General features: G+C 43.9%; 1 protein-coding gene across 1 annotated transcript in view; it reads left to right on the top strand.

Moving 5' to 3' along the window:
• Nucleotides 1-25,864, top strand: part of MYOM3 (myomesin 3) — a 47,685-nt gene extending 21,821 nt beyond the window's left edge. Inside the window, exons 14-36 of the mRNA XM_035120310.3 lie at nt 42-225; nt 656-830; nt 2,064-2,185; nt 2,762-2,949; nt 3,046-3,172; nt 3,709-3,887; nt 4,912-5,026; nt 5,962-6,118; nt 6,259-6,368; nt 7,819-7,863; nt 8,771-8,907; nt 9,623-9,767; nt 10,367-10,426; nt 11,606-11,673; nt 12,733-12,843; nt 13,096-13,183; nt 13,996-14,034; nt 14,340-14,445; nt 15,276-15,439; nt 16,644-16,680; nt 17,954-17,976; nt 21,265-21,320; nt 21,901-25,864. Coding sequence (XP_034976201.3) covers nt 42-225; nt 656-830; nt 2,064-2,185; nt 2,762-2,949; nt 3,046-3,172; nt 3,709-3,887; nt 4,912-5,026; nt 5,962-6,118; nt 6,259-6,368; nt 7,819-7,863; nt 8,771-8,907; nt 9,623-9,767; nt 10,367-10,426; nt 11,606-11,673; nt 12,733-12,843; nt 13,096-13,183; nt 13,996-14,034; nt 14,340-14,445; nt 15,276-15,439; nt 16,644-16,680; nt 17,954-17,976; nt 21,265-21,320; nt 21,901-22,176 — 2,712 coding nt within the window. The 3' untranslated portion in view covers nt 22,177-25,864. The remainder of the gene's footprint in view (nt 1-41; nt 226-655; nt 831-2,063; nt 2,186-2,761; nt 2,950-3,045; nt 3,173-3,708; nt 3,888-4,911; nt 5,027-5,961; nt 6,119-6,258; nt 6,369-7,818; nt 7,864-8,770; nt 8,908-9,622; nt 9,768-10,366; nt 10,427-11,605; nt 11,674-12,732; nt 12,844-13,095; nt 13,184-13,995; nt 14,035-14,339; nt 14,446-15,275; nt 15,440-16,643; nt 16,681-17,953; nt 17,977-21,264; nt 21,321-21,900) is intronic.
• Nucleotides 25,865-27,869: the final 2,005 nt, after the last annotated feature.

Here is a 27,869-nt window from a genome sequence, read left to right as displayed (position 1 = left end):
AGCAATTAGCCACTGATAAATCACCCTTCCTATCTTCTCAGTCGATAGCAGGCAGCGACAGCTGGCAGATGGCTAATTTGGACACCCCAGTGAATTCCACAACATTCACTGTCTTTGATATGGACAAAGGGAAGTCCTATTGCTTCCGAGTGCGGTCTGTGAACAAGTATGGAGTGAGCGAGCCTTCCTTGCCCAGTGAGCCTATCTCTTCTGGAGAAAAAATAGGTAATCTTTTTATTAATGGAATCATTTCAGCATACATTTCTCCTGATGTACCTTGTATGCAGTTTTGCTTGCACACATTTTACAAGCAATTTCCCCCAACAGAAAACATTTTGGTATATTATTTTCACTAGTATATGCATCTTTACAACACTTTCCTCTAATATACACTTCCTTGCACACGTTGGTTGGAGAACTTCACTGCATAATTTGGAGAAGGGTGAATTTCAAAGGTTAGTTGTATATCAGTTTGCTTCGGGAAACGCAAATTAGGTGGGCTTGCATTAAAATGTGAACCAAACCCAATTTCTTCCCCACCCCTACCCGTGGTTGATAGCAATAACACCCAACTTGAACCTGGAAGGAGCTATAATAGGCTCCCAATAGCTGCTGTTCTTTGGTGGTTCCATCCCTCTTCTTTTTTCTTCTTCAGCTCCCCTCCCACCTCCATCCCAGGTGCTGACCTTCAGAGACACAAACACTTCTGTTATCGTGAAGTGGAGCAAGCCAAAGGAGGGCCAAGAACCACTTGGCTATTATATATATTGCCGGGAGGTTGGGACAGATGAATGGCAAACGGTCAACAATAAACCCGTCACATGTAATGAGTAAGTTGGCGAAGCAATTTGCTGTTCCTCTCTGCATCTCCTCTCTGACCTTCTTTGAGGTAAGGGCATGGGCTGAATCCTATCACCCAGCTCTGAGATTTGAAACAAGGGAGAGGGAAATTCCATTTGTTTGTACTATTTTATGACGTTACTTGGTTGGATACAGGCAGGTAAGTTAGCTAAACTGAGGTCCCACTGAAATCAATAATGAAAGGTGAATGATGACGTATTTGGAAGTCCCATTTATCTCAATGGGATCTAACAGTAACTAATGTACAGGGCAATCCTGTGCATGCCTACTCAGAAGTAAGTTTCACTACTGTATGTTCAATAGGAGATGTTCAAGACCCTGTGATTCATGGAATCCTAGAATCATGGAGTTGTAGAGTTGGAAGGGTCATCTAGTCCAACCCCCTGCAATGTAGGAAACTCAGCTAAAGCATCCATGACAGATGGCCATCCAACCTCTGCTTTAAAACCTCCAAAGATGGAGAGTCCACAACCTCCCGAGGGAGTCCATTCCACTGCCAAACAGCTCTTGCAGTCAGAAAGTTTTTTTCTGGTGTTTAGTTGGAATCTCCTTTCTTGTAACTTGAAGCCCTTAGTTCAAGTCCTACCCTCCAGAGCAGGAGAAAACAAGCTTGCTCCATCTTCCATGTAAAAGCAGTGCAGTGACTGCAGGAGTCCACCCACCGCCTTCCCCTCAGCTGCAGGGCGACGTGGTGCCTGCAGACATTCGAGCCACCACATCACTCCCACTCACACTGCACTCACTCCCACTCACACTGCAGGCCCCATGGTAAATGCTGCCCCCTGGGTAAGTGGCACCCCTGCCCCTGCCCCCATAGCTACACTGCTGACCCCTAGATCATTTTCACATGTACTACTAGTAAGCCAGTCCCCCATCTTATAGTTGTGCCAGGTGGTTCTTCCTGCCTAAGTGCAGAACCTTACATTTATCCCTATTTGACTTCATTTTGTTAGCTTGGGCCCACACTTCTCCAATCGGCTAGTCATTTTGAATTCACTAGGAGCTGCTCCAGGAACCCTTTTTATTGTGTAATCAAGGCTACTTGTATTCATGGTGGGTCTGCTTTCAATATTGTTTGTGTCTGCAAATGTAAATAAATAAATAGGCTGAACACTGCAAGCACTTTTACATTCTGAGTTTGGAGGGTGACTTGTAAGGTGCTAATAAATGACCATGCAGGGCGGATTTCATTTCTTTACCAGGTTCACTGTTCCAGGGCTCAAAACAGGCAAAGAGTACGTCTTCTGTGTGAAATGTGTCAATGAAGCTGGCGTGGGTGACAGCTCCCCTGAATCAGATGCCATCATTGTGAGGCAGGCTATCTGTAAGTATTGTGTTTGGGGTGGACAGATCTATTCACTTTTGTCCTCTAGTTTTCTCATTTTTCCTAATATAAACTCAGTTCTCCGCATTTCTGCAGGAACTTGCATTTTAAAAAAGAAAGAAAGAAAGAAAAGAAAAGAAAATTCCTCTGAAAATTCATTGGCATTTAGTGTGAATTTATTTTGTATGCAGCTTTGACTAATATAAACATCTTTTGCAAGCAGTTTCCCCTAATACAATGCTTGTATGTGTGTGTTATTTTCACTAATATATGTGTTTTTATGCACATCTCAGCCTGATATTTCACGTTTCAGCCATCTTTGTGCATATTGTTTGGTTGGAGAACTGCTTTGCAAAATTAGGGGAAGTGCATATTTTGAAGGATAGTTGTGTTTTAGTTCATGAATTGGTTTGAGAAGCATGAACTAGGTCCTTTCTTCTTAACAGGGAAACCAAATCAAATTTCTCTTAGTTATGGTGTACACATTATCCCCTGAAACAACCACAACTTGAGAAAGAAGCTGCATGCTGATCAGATTCTAAACCTTTGTTCTCTTTTACTTTATTTCCTGCATAGCTTGTCCATCAGCCCCACGGGCCTTTGCCTTGCTGAGTTGCGGGAAAGACAACATGACCATTGCTTGGAAGCCTCCCAAACGCAAAGGTGGCACAACAATCCTGGGCTATTTCCTGGATCAACACGATGTGTCACAGATTGACTGGCATGAGATCAACATTAAGCCAATCGCTCAGCGTGTTTACACGGTATCGGTGTTTGTGCCATAGTTTGCCCCTGAAGAAATAAGTAAATAAATTACTATCCCTTTTAAGCAAGAGTTTCACTCTCTTTCGATTCTATAGGTCACCAGCCTGGATGAAGGGCACTTCTATGAGTTCCGTGGTTATGCAATGAACGTGGTTGGTGTTGGGAAGGTGTCAGAACCCAGTGACATATTCAAGTGTGAGGAGTGGACAATGCCAGAGCCAGGTAAAAGTCAATGCCAGGCCTTGAGGCTTGGACTGATTGCTATGTTCACACACCCATTTACTGTGCACTCTCTGCATTTCCAGTGCTGAGTTTTAAAATCTGTGGTCTCACAATGTGATCCCAAATACGTACACACCCTGTACAGTACTTTGCTACAACTCCTATCTGAACGGTTATGCCTCAAACCAGCTTCACACCAATTAAGAGTCCCAAAGCTGTACCATCAGGTAAAAGCATCTTGCCCAGTCTCACCTTGGAATTTAAAACAGCGGGAGAAGAATGCCCTTCTGGGCTTTAGGGCAATTGTGAGGTTGTTCAGGAACCAAACACACAGCAGATGAGTCCCAAGCAGATGGAACAGTGGTCTAACTCTGCCCCCTCCTGGCAGGTGGGGGAGGGTGTATGTCCATGGATTCAACTTTACAATTCTATGGTTCTATGATTCTATGAAATTAAGGGGCATGTATGCCCCGAGTCCTTGTTTTCCCACCTTCTCATTTGCACATGCTTTGAAATTTCATCTGCCCTTGAAACAGGACCTCCCTATGATGTCAGATGTATGGAAGTGAGAGACACATCTCTGATGCTTCACTGGGAGCCGCCTGTGTACACTGGAGCAGGCCCTGTCACTGGCTATTACGTGGATGCCTGTGAGGAGGGATCAGACACGTGGGAACAACTGAACAAGCAGCCAATATCCAGCACACACATGAAGGTCTTTTTCTTGTATTTCCTGTGCCTTTTACATTTGCATTACAGCTGCCATTGTGCCTCTGACGCCAAGGTCCACTGGAGCCTGCAGGTTGAATCCAGCCCATTAAGTCTGTTCTAGTGTACCACCAGCCCTCTTGCCAAAATTGGGAACCAGAGAGTAAAGCTCTCTTCTTACCTTGTAAAAAAAGATCTCTTCTTCCTGACCACTTGAGGTGAAACAGGAAGTGCTGTCCTGCCACTGCCGCCACTCCTGCCACCACCACACCTGCTGCTGTTGCCACAACTTACACCACCCACTTGGCCTCTACCGCACGGCCTGCTGCATCCACCGCTGGCAGTTTGCACCAAATTTGGGCGAGATATCAACCCGAAATTGTGTGAGATATTGTGCGTTCTGCAAGTTCTCACACGATTTCAGGTGAGATCTCACCCAAACTGGATACCATCTTGTCTGAAATCAATGACAATGGTGGCGGCGCTTATCTGCCACTGGCGGAGGTGGCAGGGCACCCATGGAGGTGCTGCCTCGGGCTTCTGCTGCCTGAGGCAGTGGCCTCACCCTGCCTAATGGCTGGGCCGGTTCTGATGGCCCCATTACAATAACTCTTAGAGATTTCAGAAACACACTCTAAAAACTTATTCCAGTGGTGCTGTGCTAAAGGGAGAAGGCCTTTTTCTCCTGGTTTTTCTACCTCATGGCAGTGCTGAGCCGGTGGAGGGAAACTACTGTTTTTCCACGCCAGAGCAGCATAGAGATAAGAGAAGAGAAATATCTCTTCCTATTTTAGGAGGAAAACACTCTCTGCCTGTGTGTGTGTGTGTGTGTGTGTGTGTGCGCGCACACACACACACACACACACACACACACACACACACACCTCTATGCCCTCCTCTGACATGTTACCTCTGTTACCAAAGGAAAAAAGAACAGGGAGGGGAAATGAAAGCAAGTACTGGAGTTGTTGCACCTCTGACATGTTACCTCTGATTGTTACCTGCTCTTTTTCTTATATTTTTCTTGATAGCTTTCTGATCTGGAGACAGGAAAGTGCTATATTTTTCGAGTGCGGGCCCTGAATAAGGCAGGAGTTGGCCCACCATCCTTGCCATCAGATCCTGTGGTAGTAAAAACCAAACCAGGTACAAAGCTTCTGCCTCTGCCCTCCACTTACTCTCCCTTTCCTCTCTCAACATTTTTTATTATTTCCACATTTCTTCACAAAAGTCTGCATTCCCTTGGAGAAAGATTAAGTCAGTAGGCTGGGGATGATGGGAACTGTAGTCCAAAACCTCAGGAGGGTCCCAGGCCAGGGAAGGTAGACCTTTCATTGGAAATCTTAATGCCATTATACAAATGTAGAGTGTGACAGCATTTGGTATACTGTGTACCCTTCTGGTCGCCTCACCTCAAAAAGGATATTGTAGAGTTGGAAAAAGGAAGAGCAACCAAATGATCAAAGGGATGGAATGACTCCCTTACGAGGCAAGGCTGCAGTTTTTGGGACCTTTTTGTTTAGAGAACAGCTGAGTAAGTGGTGACATGGTAGAACTTTATGCAGAAAGTGGACAGATAAAGGTTTTTCTCCCACACAGCACTAGAACGCATGGACATCCAGTGAAGCTAAATGTTGGAAGGCAAATAAAGTATTTCTTCATGCAGCACATAGTCAAACTATTGGAACTTGCTCCCAAAGGAGGCAGTGATGGCCAGCAACTTGGATGGCTTTAAAAGAGGACTGGACGAATTCATGGAAGACAAGTTTGCCAGTGGCTACTAGCCATGATGGCGGTGCTATTCCTCCAGTGTCAAAGGCAGTATGCCTCTGAATGCCAGTTGCTAGGAATCGCAGTTGAGCATCGCTCCTGTCCATCTTGCCGGCTTCCCTTAGGCATCTGGTTGGCCAGTGGAGGAACAGGATGTTGAACTACAGTAGATGGGCCATTGACCTGATCCAGCAGGCTCCTCTTATATTCTTATGTAATGGCATTAGGCAAGGCGAAAAGGTGATAAAAGTTGTGATTGGAAAAGTTGATGTGTTGAAAAATTAAATTATTATTTTTCTTTTAATTTGCAGGCACAAAAGAAATTGAAGTTGGGGTGGATGAAGAAGGATTCATCTATATGGCCTTTGAGGCTCCAGAAATGGTTGACACCTCAGAGTTGATCTGGTCTAAGGATTACGAAGGGTCTCCAAACCCTGACAGGGTCGAGGTTGCAAACAAAGATGATAAGTAAGCTTGCAGTGTTGCCAGTTTTTAATTAGGTGTGCTTTTGTGCCATTAAAAGCCACCCAAAGTACAGGGCGCTGAGAACAACTACAGCTACATAAATATGCCTTAATTTGTGTGTTTGCATTTTCTTTTCTTTTAAGATCTAAACTCATTTTGAAATATGCCACTGAAAGAGATCTGGGGACATACTCGGTAGAAGTAACAGACACTGATGAAGACATCTCTGCCAGTCATCTTTTAACCCAGGAAGGTAAATAATCAATCCTTACAGAGTTTTAAAAAAAAAGAATCTAGCTAATTCTGCATGATTGGAGGCTCATATATACGTTCCTCCCAAGTTGCTAGGTTTGAAATTGTGCGTCCTCTGTGCTCCGTCCTCAAATGTGCCTGAAAGGGTTTGGGGTGCGCAGGTTCTGTTCTGCAAGACTTTCCTTTTTCACAAGGACAAGAGGTCTCAGTGTAGATTGGTGAATGTTTTCTTCCTGCACCTTGGAATGTTGGAGAATTCTGACAAAAATGGAAAAGGGAACAGAAATAGCATGTGCTCTTCTATGGTCACAAATGGAATCAGTCAAGTGAATACAACCAGTATTCATTCACAACGTTGTTCTTTTAAGTCCTCAAGCAGTATGCCATGAGGGGTTTTTAAACACTGGAATGAAGATAAAGTATATAAGTAACTTAACTAGTTATGTAACATATGTTATATACCGGACAGTGAGACAAATACTGTAGTATCTGACGGAAACTCAGCTGCAGCAAAAGAGAAACAGCGCTGATTGAGAGGAATATAGGTCAGAAGAGAAATTGCTGCCTTCTTACATCCTCTACCTCCACAAAGATGTCTCCTCAGGCAAAATCCAATCAAGTCTCCACCGCATGGTTACTTTGGTTTCATTCACATCATCCTCTAAGAGGAACCTTGCACAACTTATGACCCACCAACCCAAACTAAGCTAAGCAGCCATGAAAGGCAGCCCACAAAAGGGGGGCGGTCCTTTGCCTCCTGACACCCAACAGGCCACTGTATGTGGCAGGCAAACTTTACGTGACTTGGTGGGTTCCAGGTTACACAGTCTAAGGCAATGCAATCAGAGGGAACCAATGTCATTGTGGGAGCATTGCACTCAAGCACCCCAGACTAGGTGGACAGAACCATTAGCGCATGATCTGAATGAGGCTCTCCTGTTTGCCTATCCATAGCTGTTAAGTTCTCCCTTTTTTTAAGGGAAATTCCCTTATGCTGAATAGGCTTCCTCACGAGAAAAGGGGAACTTGACAGCTATGTGCCTATCCCTTGGGGACTCTGGCCTGGCCTGGCCAGGGCCATCTCCTAGACCAGTGGTCCTCAACCTTGGGCCTCCAGATGTTTTGAGACTACAATTCCCATGATCCCTGACCATTGGTCCTGCTAGCTAGGGATCATGGGAGTTGTATGCCAAAATCATCTGGAGGCCCAAGGTTGAGGACCACTGTCCTAGACCACCCATTGCTGTGTGCCACCCTTGAGTGTTTTCTATTAGTTACTGAATCGGCTCCCTCCCAAAGCTGTCTCAAAAGTTCTACCACTCATTTATTCAGTGCAGTAGAAATTTGGCAAGTGAACCAAAGCACCAGCACCCAATGGGGAAAGGGTTGGGATGTGCATGGCTCCTTTTCTTAAGTCTAAGGCCTAGTTCTGTTCATTGCATTTTTTTCAGAACTGGACAAGCTGCGGAAGATCAGCCAGGAGATCCGCAACCCCTGTAAGTTGTTGTTTTTAAAAAATGATATGTGACTTTGAAGCTACAAACAGTGACCAAGGGGATTAATAAACACAAGGGTAAAAATACGGTGGTACCTTGGGTTAGAAACACCTCGGGTTACAAACACTTTGGGTTACAGACTACACTAACCCAGAAGTAGTACCTCGGGTTAAGAACTTTACCTCAGGATGAGAACAGAAATCGTACGCTGGTGGTGCAGCGGCAGGGGGAGGCCCCATTAGCTAAAGCGGTACTTCAGGTTAAGAACGGTTTCAGGTTAAGAGCGGACCTCCAGAACGAATTAAAATTTAAAATAGATAATAATAAATAACTCCTAGTGGTTTTTGTGTATATTTGTGTATATTTTCTCTTTGTATATTTTATATCAGCCTTCAGCAACCAGGCAAGCTTGTTTTAGGTGTGTTGTGTAGGCCCAGTTTGCACAGAAATCCAAGCCAGGCCAGGGCTAAGGGTGAATGCATACAGGCATGTACTTTGTGGCCACTTTCCTCCTCTTCCGCCCTATCTGGAACCAAGCCATGGTTTAGTTTAGCATTGTGACCAAACCCAGAATCACAGTTGGTTTTGCTCCAAACCACAAGCTGTAACCAAGGTTTGTTCTTGACTTACTACTCATGGTTTGTCTGGAGGAGATGAACACAATGCTAAGTCAAAAGTGTTTTACTATGAGTATTCACACCCATGGGCATTGGTTTTGCCATGGATTGGCATAGTGTTAAAGGAAAATCAGACCAAATAATTATGGGGTTTTTTTATTACATTTTGCAAGCCTCCCAAGGAGTTCAGCAATAAGCCATAATCCATCAAATGTTGCTAGTTCAAGTTGAGCTTCACTCTTCATCCTCGGATTCCAATAACCTGGCACATCTTCTTCTATTCCTTTCAGTAATTGACCTGATATCCGGATGGAACATCGATGTCCTGGAGAAAGGGGAGGTGCGGCTGTGGCTGGAGGTTGAGAAGCTCTCCCCAGAGGCAGAGCTGCACTTGATTTTCAACGGAAAGGAGCTTTCAAGCACTCCAGTGAGTTTCCCGTCATTTGCTTTACGACAAGGGTGAGGAACCGCTGCCCTGCAGGCCAATCTGGGCTTCAGTTTGGCCCATGATGCCATTTCCCCCAAACCTGTCACTCAACTGATGTCACTTGGTGATGTCAGCTGATGGGCAGAGGAGTGAGGTTCAGGTCTGTGTTGGGTGTGCATCAAGAAACTGGGGCAAGCATCCAATAAACCATAATTTAACACACATACCCCAGCTTATTAGCTGAGAGGGCTGTTAAATCCTGCTCAGTTTTGCTGTGTAAGGCATTTCCTTGTGGGGAATTGGTGTCTGCAGACAATTCAGCAGAAATACCCACCCACCCGCTCATCTGCTGATGAGTTTCCCTCAGATGCAATGGAAGAGGTGGTTCCAGTGGAAGATGCTAGCAGTCCAGCCACCTTCTGTATGAAAAATGGAGAGGGCGCCATCTTGTACTTCTCAGGCCGCAAAATGTCTTGGGGCAATTCTGCTCCTAAGAATCCCTTCCTGCTTGCTCCCTTCTTGCTTTCTGGATGCTACAAACCCCATTTTTCAATTTTGAAGTCGTGAGCCGATATAAATAAATGGTTCCTTCTTATTCTCGTGTTTGTCTTTAGCTGTGATTTTAAAATGCATTGTTCAGTTCCTCACTAGCCATGTTCTCCTTTGCTAACAACTTATTTTTGCTTGTGTTGCTGTTGCCGTTGTTTACATTTAGACGCATAAGATCAATTTTGACAAAGCAAAAGGCCTTGTGGAACTGATCATCCAAGACTTCTCTGAGGACGACAAGGGGACATACACTGCCAAGCTGAAAGACGGCAAAGCTGAAAACCAGTTTACTTTGGCTCTGGTCGGGGACGGTATGTGTAGGGTCAGGAAGCAAAAGGAGGCAGCTGCAAATGTCTCTTGTGGCTGTGGGTCCAGTGTAACTTTTAGGCAGCCTTCCCCAACCTGATCCCTTCCCATCAGCCCCAGCCAGCCCAAGCCAGAAGTCGGTGAGACTGATTAGAACTGTGGTTCAAAACAGTTGGAGGACACCAGGTTAGGGAAGGCTGCTTTTAAATGTTTAGGAAGTGTCTGAACTTGATGCAGTGTTTAGAGAACAGCTCTTAAATAGTTTGGTTTTTAAAAAAATCACAAAGTTATGGAGATGTGGTGAATCACACTTAAGACCGGAAAAATTAGAAATTGAGACAAACTGAAATGGAAAGATTCTTCCATCCCTACCACCCATGGGCAAGTGTCATTGCCTTCTCTTGTCTCACAGTCAGTCTCCCACCTTCGCTCTGTATTCATGCCCTGGAATGGCATGAATGGCTACTGGAAAACCTAGTAAATCAACACATCTGGGGAAGTTACTCGTCTTAGCACAGTGTTAAACATTCAACACTATCCTTCATGAATCAATAATCTTGGCTTGCCATCACACGCTGATCCGATGGTGTATTTATTCTTCCAGATTTTGATAAACTTAAAGCAGAGGCTGATGCCAAGAAGAGAGAATGGAAGAGAAAGCATGGTAAGATATCCTTGCAGTCAGTGGCTATATGCCTGGCTTGAGAAGCTGCATTTGCGGCAAAAGAGGTTACCCAAAAAATGCACCTGCGATGGGGAGGTGGGGGAGCAAAGCTGTGATACCAAATGGCATTTGTTGACATGGGGCAAAGTAGGTCAAGGTTACAGGTAGAGGAGCTGAAAAGTCAGCAAGAGTTTTGAGTAGTGTGTTGTACTTTAGAGACAGTCCCAAAGCTGGACACAGACTTGTACAGTGGTGTGGATGGTGAAGGGGAACAATGAATCGCCAATGGCTTCTGCTGTAGGGACATTGAGCCAGTTTGGGGCCAGCGGATGCACCTCCCCACTTGGATGCCTGATTTGTTCTCATCTAAGAATTTTTCAAAACCAGGGTCTTTGATTTCTGATATTTTCCATTTAAAATTGTTTAAAATTGGAAAATGCCTCATTTCAACAAGCAAAAGAAGAAGGAATCAATCCTGTTCCCAAAGTGATAGTGCTCAAAATTCCACCCATCTCTTCACCTGCCTAGTTCTGCCTGGCCAAAATTCCCTTGATTGTTTTTTAAAAGAAAATTATGCTTAGCTATGCCTAGCATAGCTATGGGATGCAGGTGGCGCTGTGGGTTAAACCACTGAGCCTAGGGCTTGCTGATCAGAAGGTCAGCGGTTCAATTCCCTGCGACGGGGTGAGCTCCTGTTGTTTGGTCCCAGCTCCTGCCAACCAAGCAGTTCGAAAGCACATCAAAGTGCAAGTAGATAAATAGGTACCGCTCTGGCAGGAAGGTAAGCGGTGTTTCCATCGTTCGCCAGAAGCGGCTTAGTCATGCTGGCCACATGACCCAGAAGCTGTCTGCGGACAAACGCTGGCTCCCTCAGCCAGTAAAGCGAGATGAGTGCCACAACTCCAGAGTTGTCCACGACTGGACTTAAAGGTCAGGGTTCCCTTTACCTTTATGCCTAGAAACCAACCCCTTCTTCAAATCTACAATGACTCTGAGCACAGCAGGTGACCTAGATCAGGCATCCCCAAACTTCGACCCTCCAGATGTTTTGGACTACAATTTCCGTCATCCCTGACTACTGGTCCTATTAGCTAGGGATCAAGGGAGTTGTAGGCCAAAACATCTGGAGGGCCACAGTGTGGGGATGCCTGACCTAGATTGTTTCTTTCCATTTAACAGGTCCACATTTTATTGAACAGCTACAGTGGAAGGTCACTGAAGACTGTGAAGTCCTGTTGACCTGCAAGGTAATTAGCACAACCCCGGAGACTGGCATTATTATTATTATTATTATTATTATTATTATTATTATTATTATTGAAAAGAAAAGTGGAGAAACAATATCCACAATTAATAGGCAGTTAAGAGTGCAATCCTATCTATGCCTGGTCCTATTGAATTCAATGGGGCTTACTCCCAGGTAAGTGGGGTTGGGATTGAAGCCTATTGTTTTGGCATAACAAAGATGCAAAATGTTCTGTCTCCTGGTCTCAGTTAACAAAATAAAACTATCCCCACAATCTCAGCCTTGTTCCCATTTTACCAGAGGCTAGTGGGTCAGTGGTATAGTGGTAGATTTTTTTAATGCAATAGATCATTAGTCTTTGTAACTGTGAACTCAAGGAGAGTCCAACAATGCAATCAGCTGTTATTGATCCACTCTATATTATACACACTCATCAAAGAGCAGCAGTACATACCACGATACTCAATTTATTAGGACCAGAAGGACTGTAATCCTGCTGGGAGTAAACTTACAGAAAGTCAGTTTCATTGAATTCATTGGTACTCTCTTCTGACTGCATAGCGTCGTCATATTGTATAAGACGCTGAGCTTTAACAAAAGATCGTTAGCCAACTGAAATGCAACAACAGAAATGCAATCAATCTTGCAAGGAAGCTGCAATAAGTTACCATTTAAAACACTAGCATGAAGCAGTCATCCCATCCAATAAAAGCAAAGCAGTACCTAGCCTCTATTTAATTATTTTTTCTCTGACTTCGTCTATGCTTCTCTGTCCCAGACGGAGCAAGTAGAATTTGTCAATTCCCTTATACTCCCAGCAGGTATTGTCATTGCTCAGGCCCTGTAAAATATCCTTGAGCTGTGCTCCCTTGCACTCTCCTTCCACGCTACTACTGCTGAGAGTTAAACAATTTGTGACATTAATTGTGCCAGAAATGGGATTCCCTGGCAGGGCTGCCCATGGGGATGCTATAGCAGTGGAAAGGAAGAGTTTCTACATTGCTTCCTCTAACCAGATTTCAAGTAAGCCTCCACTCTCCTACCCATTTCCTTTCAACAGGCAGCAAACATGAAGAAGGAGAGCACCTTCAAATGGTTCTTTGATAACAAACCACGTTCAGATGGTCAGTATGACCCAAAGACAGGTGCTGGAGTTCTGCGGATTAAGAAGGTAAAGGGTGTACAATAGCCAATTGGGTCAGTAATGTATAGGGTGGAATTAAAATGGATTTATAGACACTACATGCTAAAATGGGGAGGGGGGGGATGAAAGACTGCCCAGGTAATCATGGTGCAGAGGAATGTGGACCTTCGTTGCATCTGATCACCCTACACATCAATGATGCTCAATGCTTTTTTCATTTCTTGATAGATAAATATATGCCTGTATACTGTATCTGTATGTTTGTCTGTATTTTGCTAGATTACCAAAGCGGATAAGGGAATATACAAAGCTGTGGTTTCTGATGACCGAGGGGAAGATACAACTCAGCTTGATCTCTTTAAAGAAGGTATGTTTCTCTTTATTCATTGAGCAGGAGATATATTGCTGTCTGTTCATTAAAAAATATTTATAACCTGCCCTTTATCAACACAAATCCAGAGTGTATCAAGCAACACAGTCTGGTGTTTTTTTAAAAAATCTTTTCATTTATTTAAACAAGAGTATGCACTTCAATAACAAGAACAAAAAAACAAAAGCAGCAGAACCAAATGAAAATGAAAATTATACAAGAAGTACAAATATGGGTTTTTTCATCCACATGCCCTGGAAATAATAATAATAATAATAATAATAATAATAATAATAATAATAATAATAATAATAATAATAATATTGGTGTTGGGAAGTAATAGCGTTTTTAAAAAGATTTGTTTTATTTATAAGTAGCCCCAAACATTTGGGAGGTACCAGGTAGGGTTCAAATTCCCACTCAGCATAAATCTCCCTGGGTGACTTTGACCTCTCATTTTCTCTTGGCCTAATCTACCTAAGCGGGATTTGTTGTGTGGATAAGAGGAAGAAAGGCTTGTGTGGCCAGCACTTTGCCAACAGATGTGCTGGCTGGGGATGATGGCAACTGTAGACCCAAACATCAGGAGGGTACCAGGCTGAAGAAGATTGGTGCACATTCTTCTGAGCTCCTTGGAGGAAGGGCGAGATCTAAGTGAAATTCTAATTGAATAACCCCTAATTCTCTTCCAAATAATCCCACGGTTATCCAGAACATAGTTTGAAAATATTGCCATTCTAATATGTTTTCTATGTATTGCTTGTTTGTTTTTATCTACTTAAAAGGATTTTTAAAAATGTGTTTTACAGCGTTTGATGACATCCTCAAGGAACTTGCCAGGATCAGCGGTAAGTGGTTTACTTCTAAACCCACATCCTTGTGGTATCAATAACATTACATTAAAGATGTACAATAGATACAAGGCTGCCGCCTTGCTGAAGCTAAACAGGTCTGGGTTTGGTCAGTGCCTGGGTCAGTGACCTCTGGGAATGACATGTATACATACCTGCCATTGCTATCTTCATGGAAGAAAGGCAGAAAGAAAATAAACAAATGTGGGTTAAAAGAAAAGCAAAAAATAGGAGGCCTGATCATCTTTCTCAACTGCATTTCCATCCCCACAACCCCTCCCTCCCCACAATTCTCTATTTAGTTCTTTCTGCATCGCCTTTGAAAGTCCAGCCTACTGTAGAAGGCATTAAGATCTACAGCGAGGTGAAATACTACACAGATGCCATGAAAGCAACCTGGGACCACAAGTACGTGTTTATTTATTACTGCTTAATTGAATTAGAATGTTTATACCTCCACTTTGTAGCTCCAAGCGTTGCTGAGGAGCTTGCAAAGGATTCTCAAAACAAAATTACATTCAAAACTAATACCGGTATTTCACATTCAAATCTAGCATTTTTGGAAGTTATTAGCCTAAGAGGTATGTGTACTCATGGGGTGGGGAAGTGTTCAAAAATGGCATGCCCACATGGTTTGCGCAATCGTATCTTGGTTTCTTAAGTCAATATATGCACGAGCCTTTTGCCTGCATGCCACCACTTCTCTAACCTCTTCTCAGCAATTGAGCTTTATTTTAAAGATGGAGGGGGGGAAACCTTTACACAACTTGTCAGAAGTCATTGCCTCCACACCTGAAAATGTGGGACAAATGTTTTGGTAAAATGAGAGGGGGAATTGCTGCTCTCTTCTGCCTTAACTCCAAGGCATGGGGTTTGGTTCAGCATTTGTACTGGTAGTTCTTTGTCTATGAAACTGATGGAGTGGACTAGTCTGCTTCAGGAGGAGTGAAACAAAGGTCAACCCCCTATTTTTGAATCAGGGAGGGAGGGAGGGAGGAACAAAGGAACATTGGAACCTCTGAGTGCAGCAAAAGGCCATACGCCCCAATTTTAGATTTTTTCCATAACTTAACCCCTAGCTTCTTAACTGTGGCAGTAATCCATCAATCACATTCCCCAGAGAAGAGGCTGGTTGGCACCAGCACTAAGACATCTGGCCCCAGAACCATTGCTCTGACATAGTTAAATAGAGGTGTTTTTTTACATCATGGTAATCCAATGTTATCCTGTTTATTCAGCGACAAGCGCGTGGAAGGAGGAGACCGACGGAAAACAGGAACAACCATGGAGCAGGTTTGGCTCCACATCCTGGATCCCAAGGAGTCGGACAAAGGCAAATATACTTTGGAGTTGTTTGATGGAGAAAAATCACGCAAGCTGTCGACTGACCTGTCTGGCAAAGGTAAGCAGCAAGCCAACAGCTTTTTTTTTAAAAAAAAGAATCATAGAATTGTAGAGTCGGAAGGTACCCCAAGGGTCATCTTTGCCTCCATCTCAACACACAGCACTCCGCCTGGCCTTTGGTTTTCCTCTCTCTAACACTGGCAAACTTAACCCTTACATTGCAAACTGAATGACCCCTGCCATTGCATTTCCAGCCATTTGAAGCTAAGGAAGACCTGCTGACTAAAGTCCTGCTTCCTCACCCCACAAAGATGAGTCTCCCTGTCCTAGAAAATTAACATTCTGTGACTTTGCTAAGTTCCTGCCTTAGCTCACTTAGCTCCATCTTAGAGGAGACTCTCGTTTAACACTCCTTCCTGCAGGATTAGAGTTGGAAGACAATTTCCCACAGATTCAACAACATTTCTGATGTCAGATTTGACTTTCTGAATTTCAAATATTTATAGATTTTTCTACTGATATTTGATTTTGAGGGATATGTAATTTTTGCTATTGCAAAAGAGCAATGTGATGTCACTGAGTGGCAGGAGACTGAGCTAAGGAACAAAGTTTACTTAATAGACTGCAACTCTTACAACAACCAAATTCAAAATGGCTACTACAACCCTGCATCTGCAATCCTGTATGCACTGGGAGTAAGTCCTGCTGAGTTAAATGGCATTCATAGGCTTATGCTGTAAGTTTTAGTTACTTGTTGGTGTTCCACCGAACTGTTTCCCTCCATGTACTTACTCCAATAATACTTTGGTTCCTACTTATCATTCCTTCCTGAGGTGTTGCTGGAAATTTAGAATTCCCTGTCATTTAAGCTCTACATTTTCCCCTCCAGTTTCTAGAAGTACCTTCCCTTCTCCTCTCCCAATGAACAAGGCTCTGTTTTCACTAATGGAGACTAATTCACTGTGGTAGAGAGGGCAACTGCGCATTTTCCATCCAGATTTATGAGCATAGGATTTTGGGATAATAGAAAACATTTTACCGCTGACAATCTTTCCTTTTCATTGGCTGCTTTTGTATTTGCCTTAAAGCTTAGTAAATATATATATATAAAGAAGGGGGAAAGAGTTTGGGCACTTCACTGGAGATGAATGGCAAATCTATGCGTAGGAGACAAATAGAGGGCAAGAACCTGGTATTTTTTTCATATTTCAACAGTAAAGAAAAACATGATTCATTCAGTCAAAACCTCTCTCTTTTTACAGCTTTCGATGATGCGCTGGCTGAACATCAAAGGCTCAAGTAAGTTTTTGCTCCAAACTCTTTCCTTTTCAACAGAAAATCTCTACTTATTACTTAACCAAGACTCAATGCAGAGAAAGGTTTTGCTTCCTTTCTGAGCATGCTCCAATCATCTGGGTGTGAAGCTGATGCCCTAACTGTGTACTTCATGACAAAATGTGCATCCTGAGATAGGAAGCAGTTAGTATGGCATCCACACCAGCCTGCTCACCCTCTTAGTGATCCTTTGCAGCCACATTTTTTTCAAGAGCCACCTGCCCTTTGGAGCAAAGTGGTCTGCACTACCATTAAACAAAGGGTGGTGTAATTTGTTCTTCTAACAGCTGCCAAACTAGATCTTGTCCAAAAAGCACTGGTGGCAAGCTTTGTTTTCAAAAATCAAAACAAAAAACCAGAAAGTGGGGTGGGGTAGACATGCAAGTTTGAAATGCCAGCTAGGAGAGTAGCCATATTACTTGTGCGATGTGAGGGGTTTTTATTTGCCCTACAGTTGGGGTAGTGGTGTCTTTGTTAGTGTTTTAATTTTAATTAAGGATGGGGAGGCTTTGGATATTTTTGGTGGAACTTTCTAATCTTATGTAATAAGCCAGTACATGGTGTAGTGGCTAGAGCATTGAACTTAGACCTGGGTTCAAATGCCTGATCAGCCATGAAGCCAACTGGATGGGCCTTGGATGTCACACACACACTCTCCCAGCTAGAGTCACTGGGAGGGAGAGAAATTCCATTCAGGTCACATTTAAAGTCTGCCTAATTCGCACTTTCTGAAACCCATACGTATGAAAACCAAAACATAAGCCATTTTCCAAATTTGCACTTTTTCAAATTTTCAGTGCAGTTCTCCAGCCAAGTAAGGGGTACGAAAATGCATATATTGCAATAAACTGTGCACTCAATAGGAATATAGTGGGGGGATATGCAAAATTGCATTACATTAAGGAAAAATTGCTTTGCAAAAATGTACATATTAGGCAACATTGCATTCGGAATTGTATATATTTGGACTTTTAAAAATTGCAACTTGGTGTGTAAATGTGGAGAACCGAGTTTAACACTGGGGGGGGGGATGAGAAACCGAGAGAAACTGAAATTGGCACATTCATCTGCCCCTCCTTCCAACCTACATCACGGGGTTATTATGCAGCTTAAATGGGTCGGCTGCTTGGAATAGGGGAAAGCAGAGATTCAGGAAGGAAATCTCTTTATGAGTATTAGATACTCATTTAATAAGAAGAACCCTATGCTGATTTCATAATATCATTTTTCATTTTAGGGAAGCAGCTGTTGTGGAAGAGCGTGAGTATACAAAAGTGCAATCTTTGTTGACTGAACCAAAATGCATCAAAGGCATGTGACGAGTATAGGACTCCTTTGAGTTATTTATGACTCAATTAGGAGCCACTAATTACCGCCCGGCACGCTTTCTCTAGCGCCTCTGCTCCGTAGACCCGGGCTGGCAATGAAAACAAACAGCAGAGTCTTCTTCTTCTCACACACAGCGGAAACTTGTATAGCCGTTGGATAAAAAGCCTCTTAAGAACACACAGAGTCCAAGGTGTTCTAATAACTACTGAAGTTTATTTTAGAGAGAAAACAGCAAACGACCTGGTGAGCTCGCAGACATCTTGCGACCGTCTCCCAGGCAAAAATGAAACCAACTGTTACACACAGAAACACTTCCAGTACATTCTGTACATTCTGTAACATGATATCTTCCTCAGTGGTCAGGTGCTACACAGTACACAGTTAACCCTTTGGTTACTTGTTACTCCTCACAAGGCACTTGTTTGTATTGTATATTGTACTGTGACACACAGGGGCGAACGAAAGCTAACCGACACCCGGGCGGGGCAAACCGCCATCTGCACACGTGTGGCATCGCTACATACAATGCATGCGTGGTGTTGCTATGTAGGGCACATGTGCAGCGTCGCTACGTACAGTGCATGCATGCAACACCATGCATGCATTGTACGTAGTGGTTTGCCGCTGGCACCGCCTAAGCACCGTACGGATGGTGGCGGGATCCTCTGCTCACAGCTGCAGTGGCAATGGAGGGATCCCACCGCCACCCGTACAGCGCTCGAGTGGCGCCGGCGGCAAACTGCTATGTACAATGCATGTGCAGCGTTGCTACGTACAGTGCATGCGTGCAAAACCATGCATGCATTGTACGTAACGGTTTGCCGCCAGCACCGCTCAAACACCATATGGACAGCGGTGGAATCCTCTGCTCGCAGCTGCAGCTGTGAACAGAGGATCCTCCACATGTGGCTGCGGTGGCGAGACGGCTGCTCGTGCCGTCGCACCCGGGGGCGCAGGGCGAGCACCCCGTGGGGTGCCTTCTTGTCACACATACACCAGACATGGCACCCAGGGAGCACCACCCCCCAGCCCTCTTGCGACCCCACTGGTGACACACTTCCATTTCCCTTGGTCGTGGAGAGGGGGGTCTAGGGGCAGTACCAGTGGGTTGAGTTTCCTATGGATCCAAAAGTATTGGAGAGTTAAAGATGTCATAGAATCATAGAGTTGGAAGAGACCACAAGGGCCATCCAGTCAAACCCCCTGCCAAGTTGTGAGGGGGGGGGTTACCCTGCTCCTGCTTGTGTCTGGACCCTCTTGATGAAGCCCCCGCTCCCCAACAGGTCTGCCTCACACACACAGATCCCCAGAGAGCAGGATGTGCTGTGGCTGAGCTTCTGCCTCCTCCCTCCATCCCATGAAGACAGATGCAATTGCTGTCCTAGGCAGAGCACAGGCAATTGATGCGCCTCCCCTGACGGACTGTGCCTGCCACCCCCTGCCCTTGACCTCCCCTGCCAGGGTTCCCACACCCTTGGTCATCTGGGTCACCCTCCCCCGCCCACCTTCCAGCTTGTCAACATCCTTCTTAAATTGTGCCACCCAGAACTGGACACAATCTTTCTAATATGAGCTATCCTCGCAAATATACAAGTTGCATATAAGAAGCAAGCAGACACTCTTTCAGCAGGTCCAAAGGGATGATCGTCTGCAGCAGCATCAACCCCACCCCTGCCATAAAGGCTGCTCCTCCCATTTCAGTTAACTCCAGGTGGAAACCTCTCTTAAGTTCAAACTGCAAGCTGCTTTTTTGCTGTCTATCTGCCCCCTCTTTGCAGCTGGAGGAGTATCACCTTCTCCAAGCTTTGATGTGCATTGCATTCTAAAAGCTATCAAGAGAGATTCCCAGCTATCACAAGGTCATTTTCTGGCCTTAGCTCTCAGCTGTGAAGCATCAGCTGATTGTCCTGGTCAAACAGTCAGTAGCCTAACCAAGGAACAATCAAGCAGCAGTCATAACATTATTAATATATAAGCTTAGTAGACATTCCTCTTTTGGTGGGAAAAGGTGAGGTGATGATAGGAGCAATGGAACCAACACAAAGAGGCAACATGCCAGGCAGGATACAACAGGATTTATTGGTTCAGCATATGCTAAGCAAAGGTGCAGTGCAATAAGCTCGCAACCTGCACACCCACTGGTGGGTGCACGATCCTTTTATACACAGTTACAAACAAGCATCACCTGATCTCCCCGAAAACATACGATTTCCAGGAATCCAAAACTTACTGCTACCGTATTTAGCCTAGGCACGTGATTTCCCCGAAATCACATGATTTCCAGGAATCCAAAACTTACTGCTACCGTATTTAGCCTAGGCACGTGATTTCCCCGAAATCACATGATTTCCAGGAATCCGAAACTTACAACTTACATAGGAATTCGAAACTTAACTACAGAAACCCAAAACTTAAGCACATACATTCCAGAAATCCAAACTGCCATACTCCCTTCTCCCTTCTTATCTTCTTATCTGGTCCTGTGAGCTTAGCTCAGGCATCCCCAAACTTCGGCCCTCCAGATGTTTCGGACTACAATTCCCACTTGTGGCAAGCTACGTGCTTATGGCCCCTTACTTTGTCGCACTTCAAGCCCCTCTATACAATGTGCTGTGTATTTGAATCCTAAATACAGGGCCGTCTCAAGCAGGTCGGGCGCCCTGGCGCTGAGGCACGGAGATCGCTCCGGCGCCCCCGCCCTTGCAACGCCCCGCCTACTGGCCCGCCGCCCCACGCCACCGGGACTACACCTAGAGCCAGGCCTGCCTAAATACTATGCAACAATTTTCATACTGAGGTCCAGCACCGAGGGCCTTCTGGCGGTTCCCTCGTTGCGAGAAGCCAAGTTGCAGGGAACTAGGCAGAGGGCCTTCTCGGTGGTGGTGCCTGCCCTGTGGTACGCCCTCCCAAAAGATGTCAAAGAGGAAAACGACTACCAGATTTTTAGAAGACATCTGAAGGCAGCCCTGCTCAGGGAGGCTTTTAATGTTTAATAGATTACTGTGTTTTATTTTTCTGTTGGAATCCACCCAGAGTGGCTGGGGAAACCTAGCCAGATGGGAGGGGTATAAATAATAAATTATTATTATTATTATTATTATTATTATTATTATTATTATTATTATTATTATATCAATTATGTGTGTCTTAAAATAAATGTATTGACAGTGTTCATGGCCCTTCGCTGATAAATAATAATGATATTTGATCTTTTGCCAGGCCGAGCAAAAGTTGTTCGGGGCCTTCCAGATGTTGCCACCATAATGGAGAACAAGGTAATTCTAATGTTATGGACAGGTTAACTCTAGCCCTAATAGTAGGGGAACAACTTCTTCCTCTGGGTGCCCTAAACTGTTTGAGAGCCCTTACAATTTATAACACCATGGATACAATAATGTCCCCTTTCCACACCCTAATTCATTAACAGGACCATGGTCTAAATCTTTTTCTCATATTTACATTTCTCTGTGTATGTATGAGGCAGGGAAAAGACACACAAGGGGAGGGCGCATTTAAAGCTCCTGATTGTGATTAGTAGCAAACCGCAGTTTCCCATATTCAGAGAAAATGGTAAACTATGGTTTGTTACCAACTGAGTCTGGAAGCTTAAAATAACCTCCTCTGCATGCAACAGAGGTGGAGTATGTAAACCTAATGCTCACTAAGGCTTACACATAACAACTGAATTGGTGCTGCATCCATTTTATAAGGTCATAAATTAAATATACTCTCCCACTCAGAGACCTTTCTTATCTGTATTGCTTTTCTTTTGTAAAGCCTGAATTTCTATCGCTAATGCTATGTTTGTTTGTTTGTTTGTTTGTTTGTTTGTTTGTTTGTTTGTTTGTTAAACAGACTCTCTGCTTGACATGCATCATATCTGGAGATCCTTATCCGGAGATCACTTGGTACAAAAACGAGCAGGTCATTACATTTAAAGATCGGTACAAGATGGACGTGAAAGGGACCGTTATCACCATCACCATTGAGAATGTCAGCAGCGAGGACTCTGGGAAATTCAGCATCTTTGTCAAGAACAAGTGGGGCTCTGAAACTGGCAGGGTTACTGTCAGTGTGTACAAGCATGGAGAAGAGCCTAAGGAGCTAAGAGATGAGCGGCCCTTGATCTGAGCTATGCCTTAGCCCAGTGCCTTGTTTCAACTCCAGAGCTCACATAAAATAATCAGATAGAAGAGATTTATTTTCCTTCCCCATTTGCAAAGCATTTCTCTCACTGCCAAATAACTGCCACCAGTATACCTGGATTGGTGCTTCCAGGACAGACTACCAGCTATGCTGGCTATGTTCTACCTCCACTGTCGGAGGCAGTATGGCTCAGGATAGCAGCTGCTGGGAATCACAAAGGGTGAGAGCTCTGTTGCACTCAGTTCCTCTTTTGAGCTTTTCATAGGCATCTGGTTCACCACTGTGAGAAAAGGAGGCTCAGCTAGAAGGGCCTTTAGCGGCCTGATCCAGCAGGGTTTTTCTTGTGTTCTTATGACTGCCTGAAGCTGCAACTCCTCTCCTTTTAGAAATTAAACACTAGAGAGAAATAATTCCCCAGCCCCTACTCTTGTGTTGATTAATATCCTGACAGTATTTCCTAACACAGCATGCATGCACACTTAGATAGATACATGGGAAGGAAATAAATACCTAGGGAGAATCAAAAACCAGTGGAGACCCATCTGTTTTTACATGGTAAATGGAATCTGTGATGTACAGTGTCATTGGGTTGGATCCAAGGTAAGCTAAGTGAATGTAGGTCCCATGGAAATCAATGGATTGGGGAAGTCATGACTTAACTTGCATTGAAATAAATAAAACTTGAATTCAGCCAGCAAAATTCCTCATATGTTCACCCAGTAAATTTGTTTGGGGTGTCAACCTTAATCTGGATCCACCCTGCTGTTTTTTAAATCTATCCTAACTAGTGGGCATGCACAGTTTGCACTGCCTCCTTCATAAACCTAGAACAGCTGGTGCCAAAGGACAGTTCCAATGAAATGGCTAGAGGCTGGAGGCAACACTTGGCAGTCAAGGTAGGAGGCTGGAAAATAAGCCTGGTTTTCTTGTGGGCACCCAGGAACTACACAAGTAAAAGGAATGTGCAATGGACTTCCCCATTCTACTGAGCCCCTCTGAAGGACAATTGCTGCAATGAATGGACATGAGGGTCCATCTTTAGTCAAGCATCTTTCCAGACAGAAGCAGGGCAGGATGGTAATAGCTCTCCCCACATTGTGCTTCCACCTAAACACACACATCCAGTAGCTGGTATTCTGTAGCATACAATTTCTGACTCTTTTTAGTTGATTTTGTCCTAGTGCTCTGAGCTTGTGAAAGTGCCAACCACCACCACATCCCTTGGTAGCCCACTTTTTGAAAGTATTTCAGAACACAGCTACGGGGACTTGCATCAGAGCATCCATAGGAACAGTACTGTGCATGAAAATCCCACTCAGAAAATGTTGACTGCAAGCTAAGGGCCCCTCCAGACTGGTGCTTTATTGTGGGTGCTATGGCAATAATTATGTTTTAGTGGTAGTTTTATTCTTCTCATTAGTTCTCTGATGCTTCCCCAATGCTACCTCGTTATTGATGTCTGGAAAGGCTGCAGCAGAACAAAAGTGGGACACACAGAGAGAAAGACAAATCCAGAACATTTGTAGCATGAAAAGACAAGGAATTTCAGCAAGAAGTCACAGGATGTGAACTGATTGGAAATGAAGTAGTGTGACCACCCCAAGTTTTGTAGGTGCAAATATGACATCCCCGATAGTATCGTCATCATCATCATCATCATCATCATCATGTTATTATTTATACCCTGCCCATTATGAAATCACAATTTTAAAAATCTGGGTTCACCATATCAAAAAAGGACTTGTCAATCAAGCTCTATTGGAAAGTTTTCGGACTTGGATGGTATGTCAGCCAGGTCTAAGAGTGATGTTAGGTCTACAGTGGCTCATTCACAAATTATAACATTATATTGTGGTTGCCCAGTGACGAGCAAGCATGCATGACTCAGCCCTGGCAGGCAGAGAGAAAAGAAAGTGTACTTTAGAGAATGGGGAAAGTGGGTGCTTGGAAAGAGTGACAGGCCTAAAGCTGTATCTCTTTACAGGACAAATATGGCCTGAACTAGAGTACAGAAGAGGTGCTGGATTTGTTTTTCACAAAAAACAAACCTGAAATCAAACGTCTATAGCAGCAACAGCATTATTATTATTACCTGAATTATTATTATTATTATTATGATCATGATCATCCCACCTTATAAGGAGCTCAGGGCAGTATACATTATTCCCGTCCCCCTAATTCTATTCTCACAGTAACAACCCTGAAAGGTAGGCTAGTGGCAGAGTTGGCGTGTGGCTCAGGGTCATCTAGTGAGTTTGATGGTTGAGGTCTCAGTCTACAGCACTACATACTAGGGTCACATCCACAACATTCATTTAAAGCACATGGTTCCCCACCCCCACCCCCCAAAAATAATAATCCTGCGAACTATAGTTTAGAGTGCTGGGAATTGTAGCTCTTTGAGGGGTATACTTCCAGGATTCATTGGGTGAAGTCATGTGCTTTGATTTAAGTATGCTTTAACTGAATAGTTGGATATGTCCGAAGTCAGAGACCTTCCTGCTGATGCTAATAGCAGTGGCTCTATTCTGGATGTAGAGTCCAGGTGACACTTTTTCAGAAAGAAGGCTGGAGTGGACTTCTGATGCATTTATTCCTAGGTGTTATTGATCAAGACAATAACAAGACACCTGAGCAAGTTTGCAGATGACACCAAATTGGGAGGGGTGGCTAACACCCCAGAGGACAGGATCACACTTCAGAATGACCTTAACAGATTTGACAACTGGGCCAAAGCAAACAAGATGAATTTTAACAAGGAGAAATGTAAAGTACTACACTTGGGCAGACAAAATGAAAGGCACAAATACAGGATGGGAGACACCTGGCTTGAGAGCAGTACATGTGAAAAGGATCTAGGAGTTTTGGTTGACCACAAACTTGACATGAGTCAGCAGTGTGATGCAGCAGCTAAAAAAGCCAATGCAATTCTGGGCTGCATCAATAGGAGTATAGCATCTAGATCAAGGGAAGTAATAGTACCACTGTATTCTGCTCTGGTCAGACCTCACCTGGAGTATTGTGTCCAGTTCTGGGCACCACAGTTCAAGAAGGATACTGATAAGCTGGAACGTGTCCAGAAGAGGGCAACCAAAATGGTCAAAGGCCTGGAAACGATGCCTTATGAGGAACGGCTTAGGGAGCTGGGTATGTTTAGCCTGGAGAAGAGAAGGTTAAGGGGTGATATGATAACCATGTTCAAATATATAAAAGGATGTCATATAGAGGAGGGAGAACGGTTGTTTTCTGCTGCTCCAGAGAAGCGGACACGGAGCAACGGATTCAAACTACAAGAAAGAAAATTCCACCTAAACATTAGGAAGAACTTCCTGACAGTAAGAGCTGTTCGGCAGTGGAATTTGCTGCCAAGGAGTGTGGTGGAGTCTCCTTCTTTGGAGGTCTTTAAGCAGAGGCTTGACAGCCATCTGTCAGGAATGCTTTGATGGTGTTTCCTGCTTGGCAGGGGGTTGGACTGGATGGCCCTTGTGGTCTCTTCCAACTCTATGATTCTATGATTCTATGATTCTAAGACTCTGTAGTGAGCTGTTTTGTGGTTCATGCTATGCTTTTAATATTCATGTTAAAGAAAACAGATAAATGTGACAAGACTAGAGAAAATGATGATGCTTGATGATGAAGCATGCATTAATAAACTAGAAGCCAAAAACCTGAATTCATGTCTGCTCGCCTGTGTGCTACCTAGATCTAAAGACGTTTGAAGGTCTGTCTTCCTTTGTTATGAAAAGGGCTAACAGGGGTTGCCCAACTCCCCCCCCGCCCCCCCGTGGGCCAAATATAGGTGAATATTTAATGCAGACACACTTCAGACCACTTGAAAGAAGCACACAGACCGCTGGTGGTGTTGGGGAAATATTGGGGTTCAATACCCAAGACCCTATGAGTTCAGCCTAGATGGCCAATAAAATCCAGACATCAATTGTCAGTCATGAAGGGTGTTTATTTAAGCGTTGCAAGGCCAGTGCGGCAACCTCAACCAGCAAGTAGTTGAGAGGCTGGCACACCAAATATGAAAGAAACACAAGCATTTGTACATGTACAAGCAAAGGAAAGCAAAGGGGCCGTTATCTCCATATATGGCTGTACTTCCTTCTACTAGCTTCTACTGGTTTTCAACTTCCTTTAATTCTTTCGTTTCTATACTTTTTCTCTAACAGTGGCCCGTTGGACCATAGTTTGGTCACATTCACGTGATACATTTAAAGCATGTGGGAATTATAGTTTGTTAACGGTGTTGGGAATTGTAACTTTAGGAGGATAAACTACAGTTCCTAGGGTTCTTTGGAGAAAGTCATTATCCTTAAATATAATTTGAAGACGTGGCCAAAATCTACCACACTATTTTGTGTTATAAATGCTCATAAAAGCATTTGTGGCCATTTGTCATGTCCTCACCCTCTCTAGTGGCTAGGGCTGGTTAGCTAATGCCACAGTCCCTTTGACACAGCAGCTTAAAATTTAGCTCCCCAGGGTCAGCAGAAGTCAAAAGAGGTAATTGGCAGAGCTGAGCGGGATTGCTTAAGAGATAATGAACTTTTCCAGGGTTCCAGCTGAATGTGTCCTGTCATGAACTAAACGCCTTCAGGCACAAAAGGACAATTCTGATACCGTTAGGGAGCAAGAGAAGAGGAACTGCATAACCCAAAAGAGGAGGCAGATTTGAAGAAATTGGCATATGCTATGTGGTGGAACGCGGGTGGCACTGTGGGTTAAACCACAAAGCCTAGGGCTTCCCGATCAGAAGGTCGGCAGTTCAAATTCCCACCACGGGGTGAGCTCCCATTGCTCAGTCCCACCTCCTGCCAACCTAGCAGTTTGAAAGCATGTCAAAGTGCAAGTAGATAAATAGGTACCACTCTGGCGGGAAGGTAAATGGTGTTTCCGTGTGCTGCTGTGGTTCGCCAGAAGCGGCTTTGTCATGCTGGCCACATGACCCGGAAGCTGTACGCCGGCTCCCTTGGCCAATAATGCGAGATGAGCGCTGCAAGCCCATGGTCGGTCACGACTGGACCTAAAGGTCAGGGGTCCCTTTACCTTTACCTTTATGTGATGGGAATGTGGAAAAATTAGGAAGTTTTGGGACGTTCTATATAACAAACTAAAAAAGATGTTAAAGATCCTATTCACAAAACAACCAGAAGCCGCCTTATTAGGGATAATGTCAACTGAAATAAAAAAGGAAGTAATGCCTCTCTTTATGTATGCAACATCCACTGCCAGAATTTTATGCAACGTACTGGAAAAATGAAACTACACCTACAAAAACAGAATGGCAAGTTAAACTATTAGAATATCTGCAAATGACAAAAATGACAGGGAGGGTAAGAGGGTATTCGATGCAAAAAATAAATCAAGAATGGATTATATTTAAGGATTGTCTGAAAAATTACTGTGATAGCAAAAACCTCCTGGCAGATCTTGAATGAGTCTTGCAATGTACAAATAATATATGTAAATTTAATGTTTCTATTAAATTTTTCTTTTTTCTTTTCTTTTTTCTTTTTCAAAAAGCTTTATGAAAATAATATAACAATTATTTCTGAAGAAGTGTGCATGCACACGAAAGCTCATACCAAAATATAAACTTAGTTGGTCTTTAAGGTGCTACTGAAGGAATTTTTTTATTTTGCTTCGACTCAGACCAACACGGCTACCTACCT

This window comes from Zootoca vivipara, chromosome 6 (genome assembly GCF_965207765.1).
Source record: "Zootoca vivipara chromosome 6, rZooViv2.hap1.1, whole genome shotgun sequence".
Classification (NCBI taxonomy): domain Eukaryota; kingdom Metazoa; phylum Chordata; class Lepidosauria; order Squamata; family Lacertidae; genus Zootoca; species Zootoca vivipara.
This window is presented reverse-complemented; position numbering and strand designations above follow the sequence as displayed.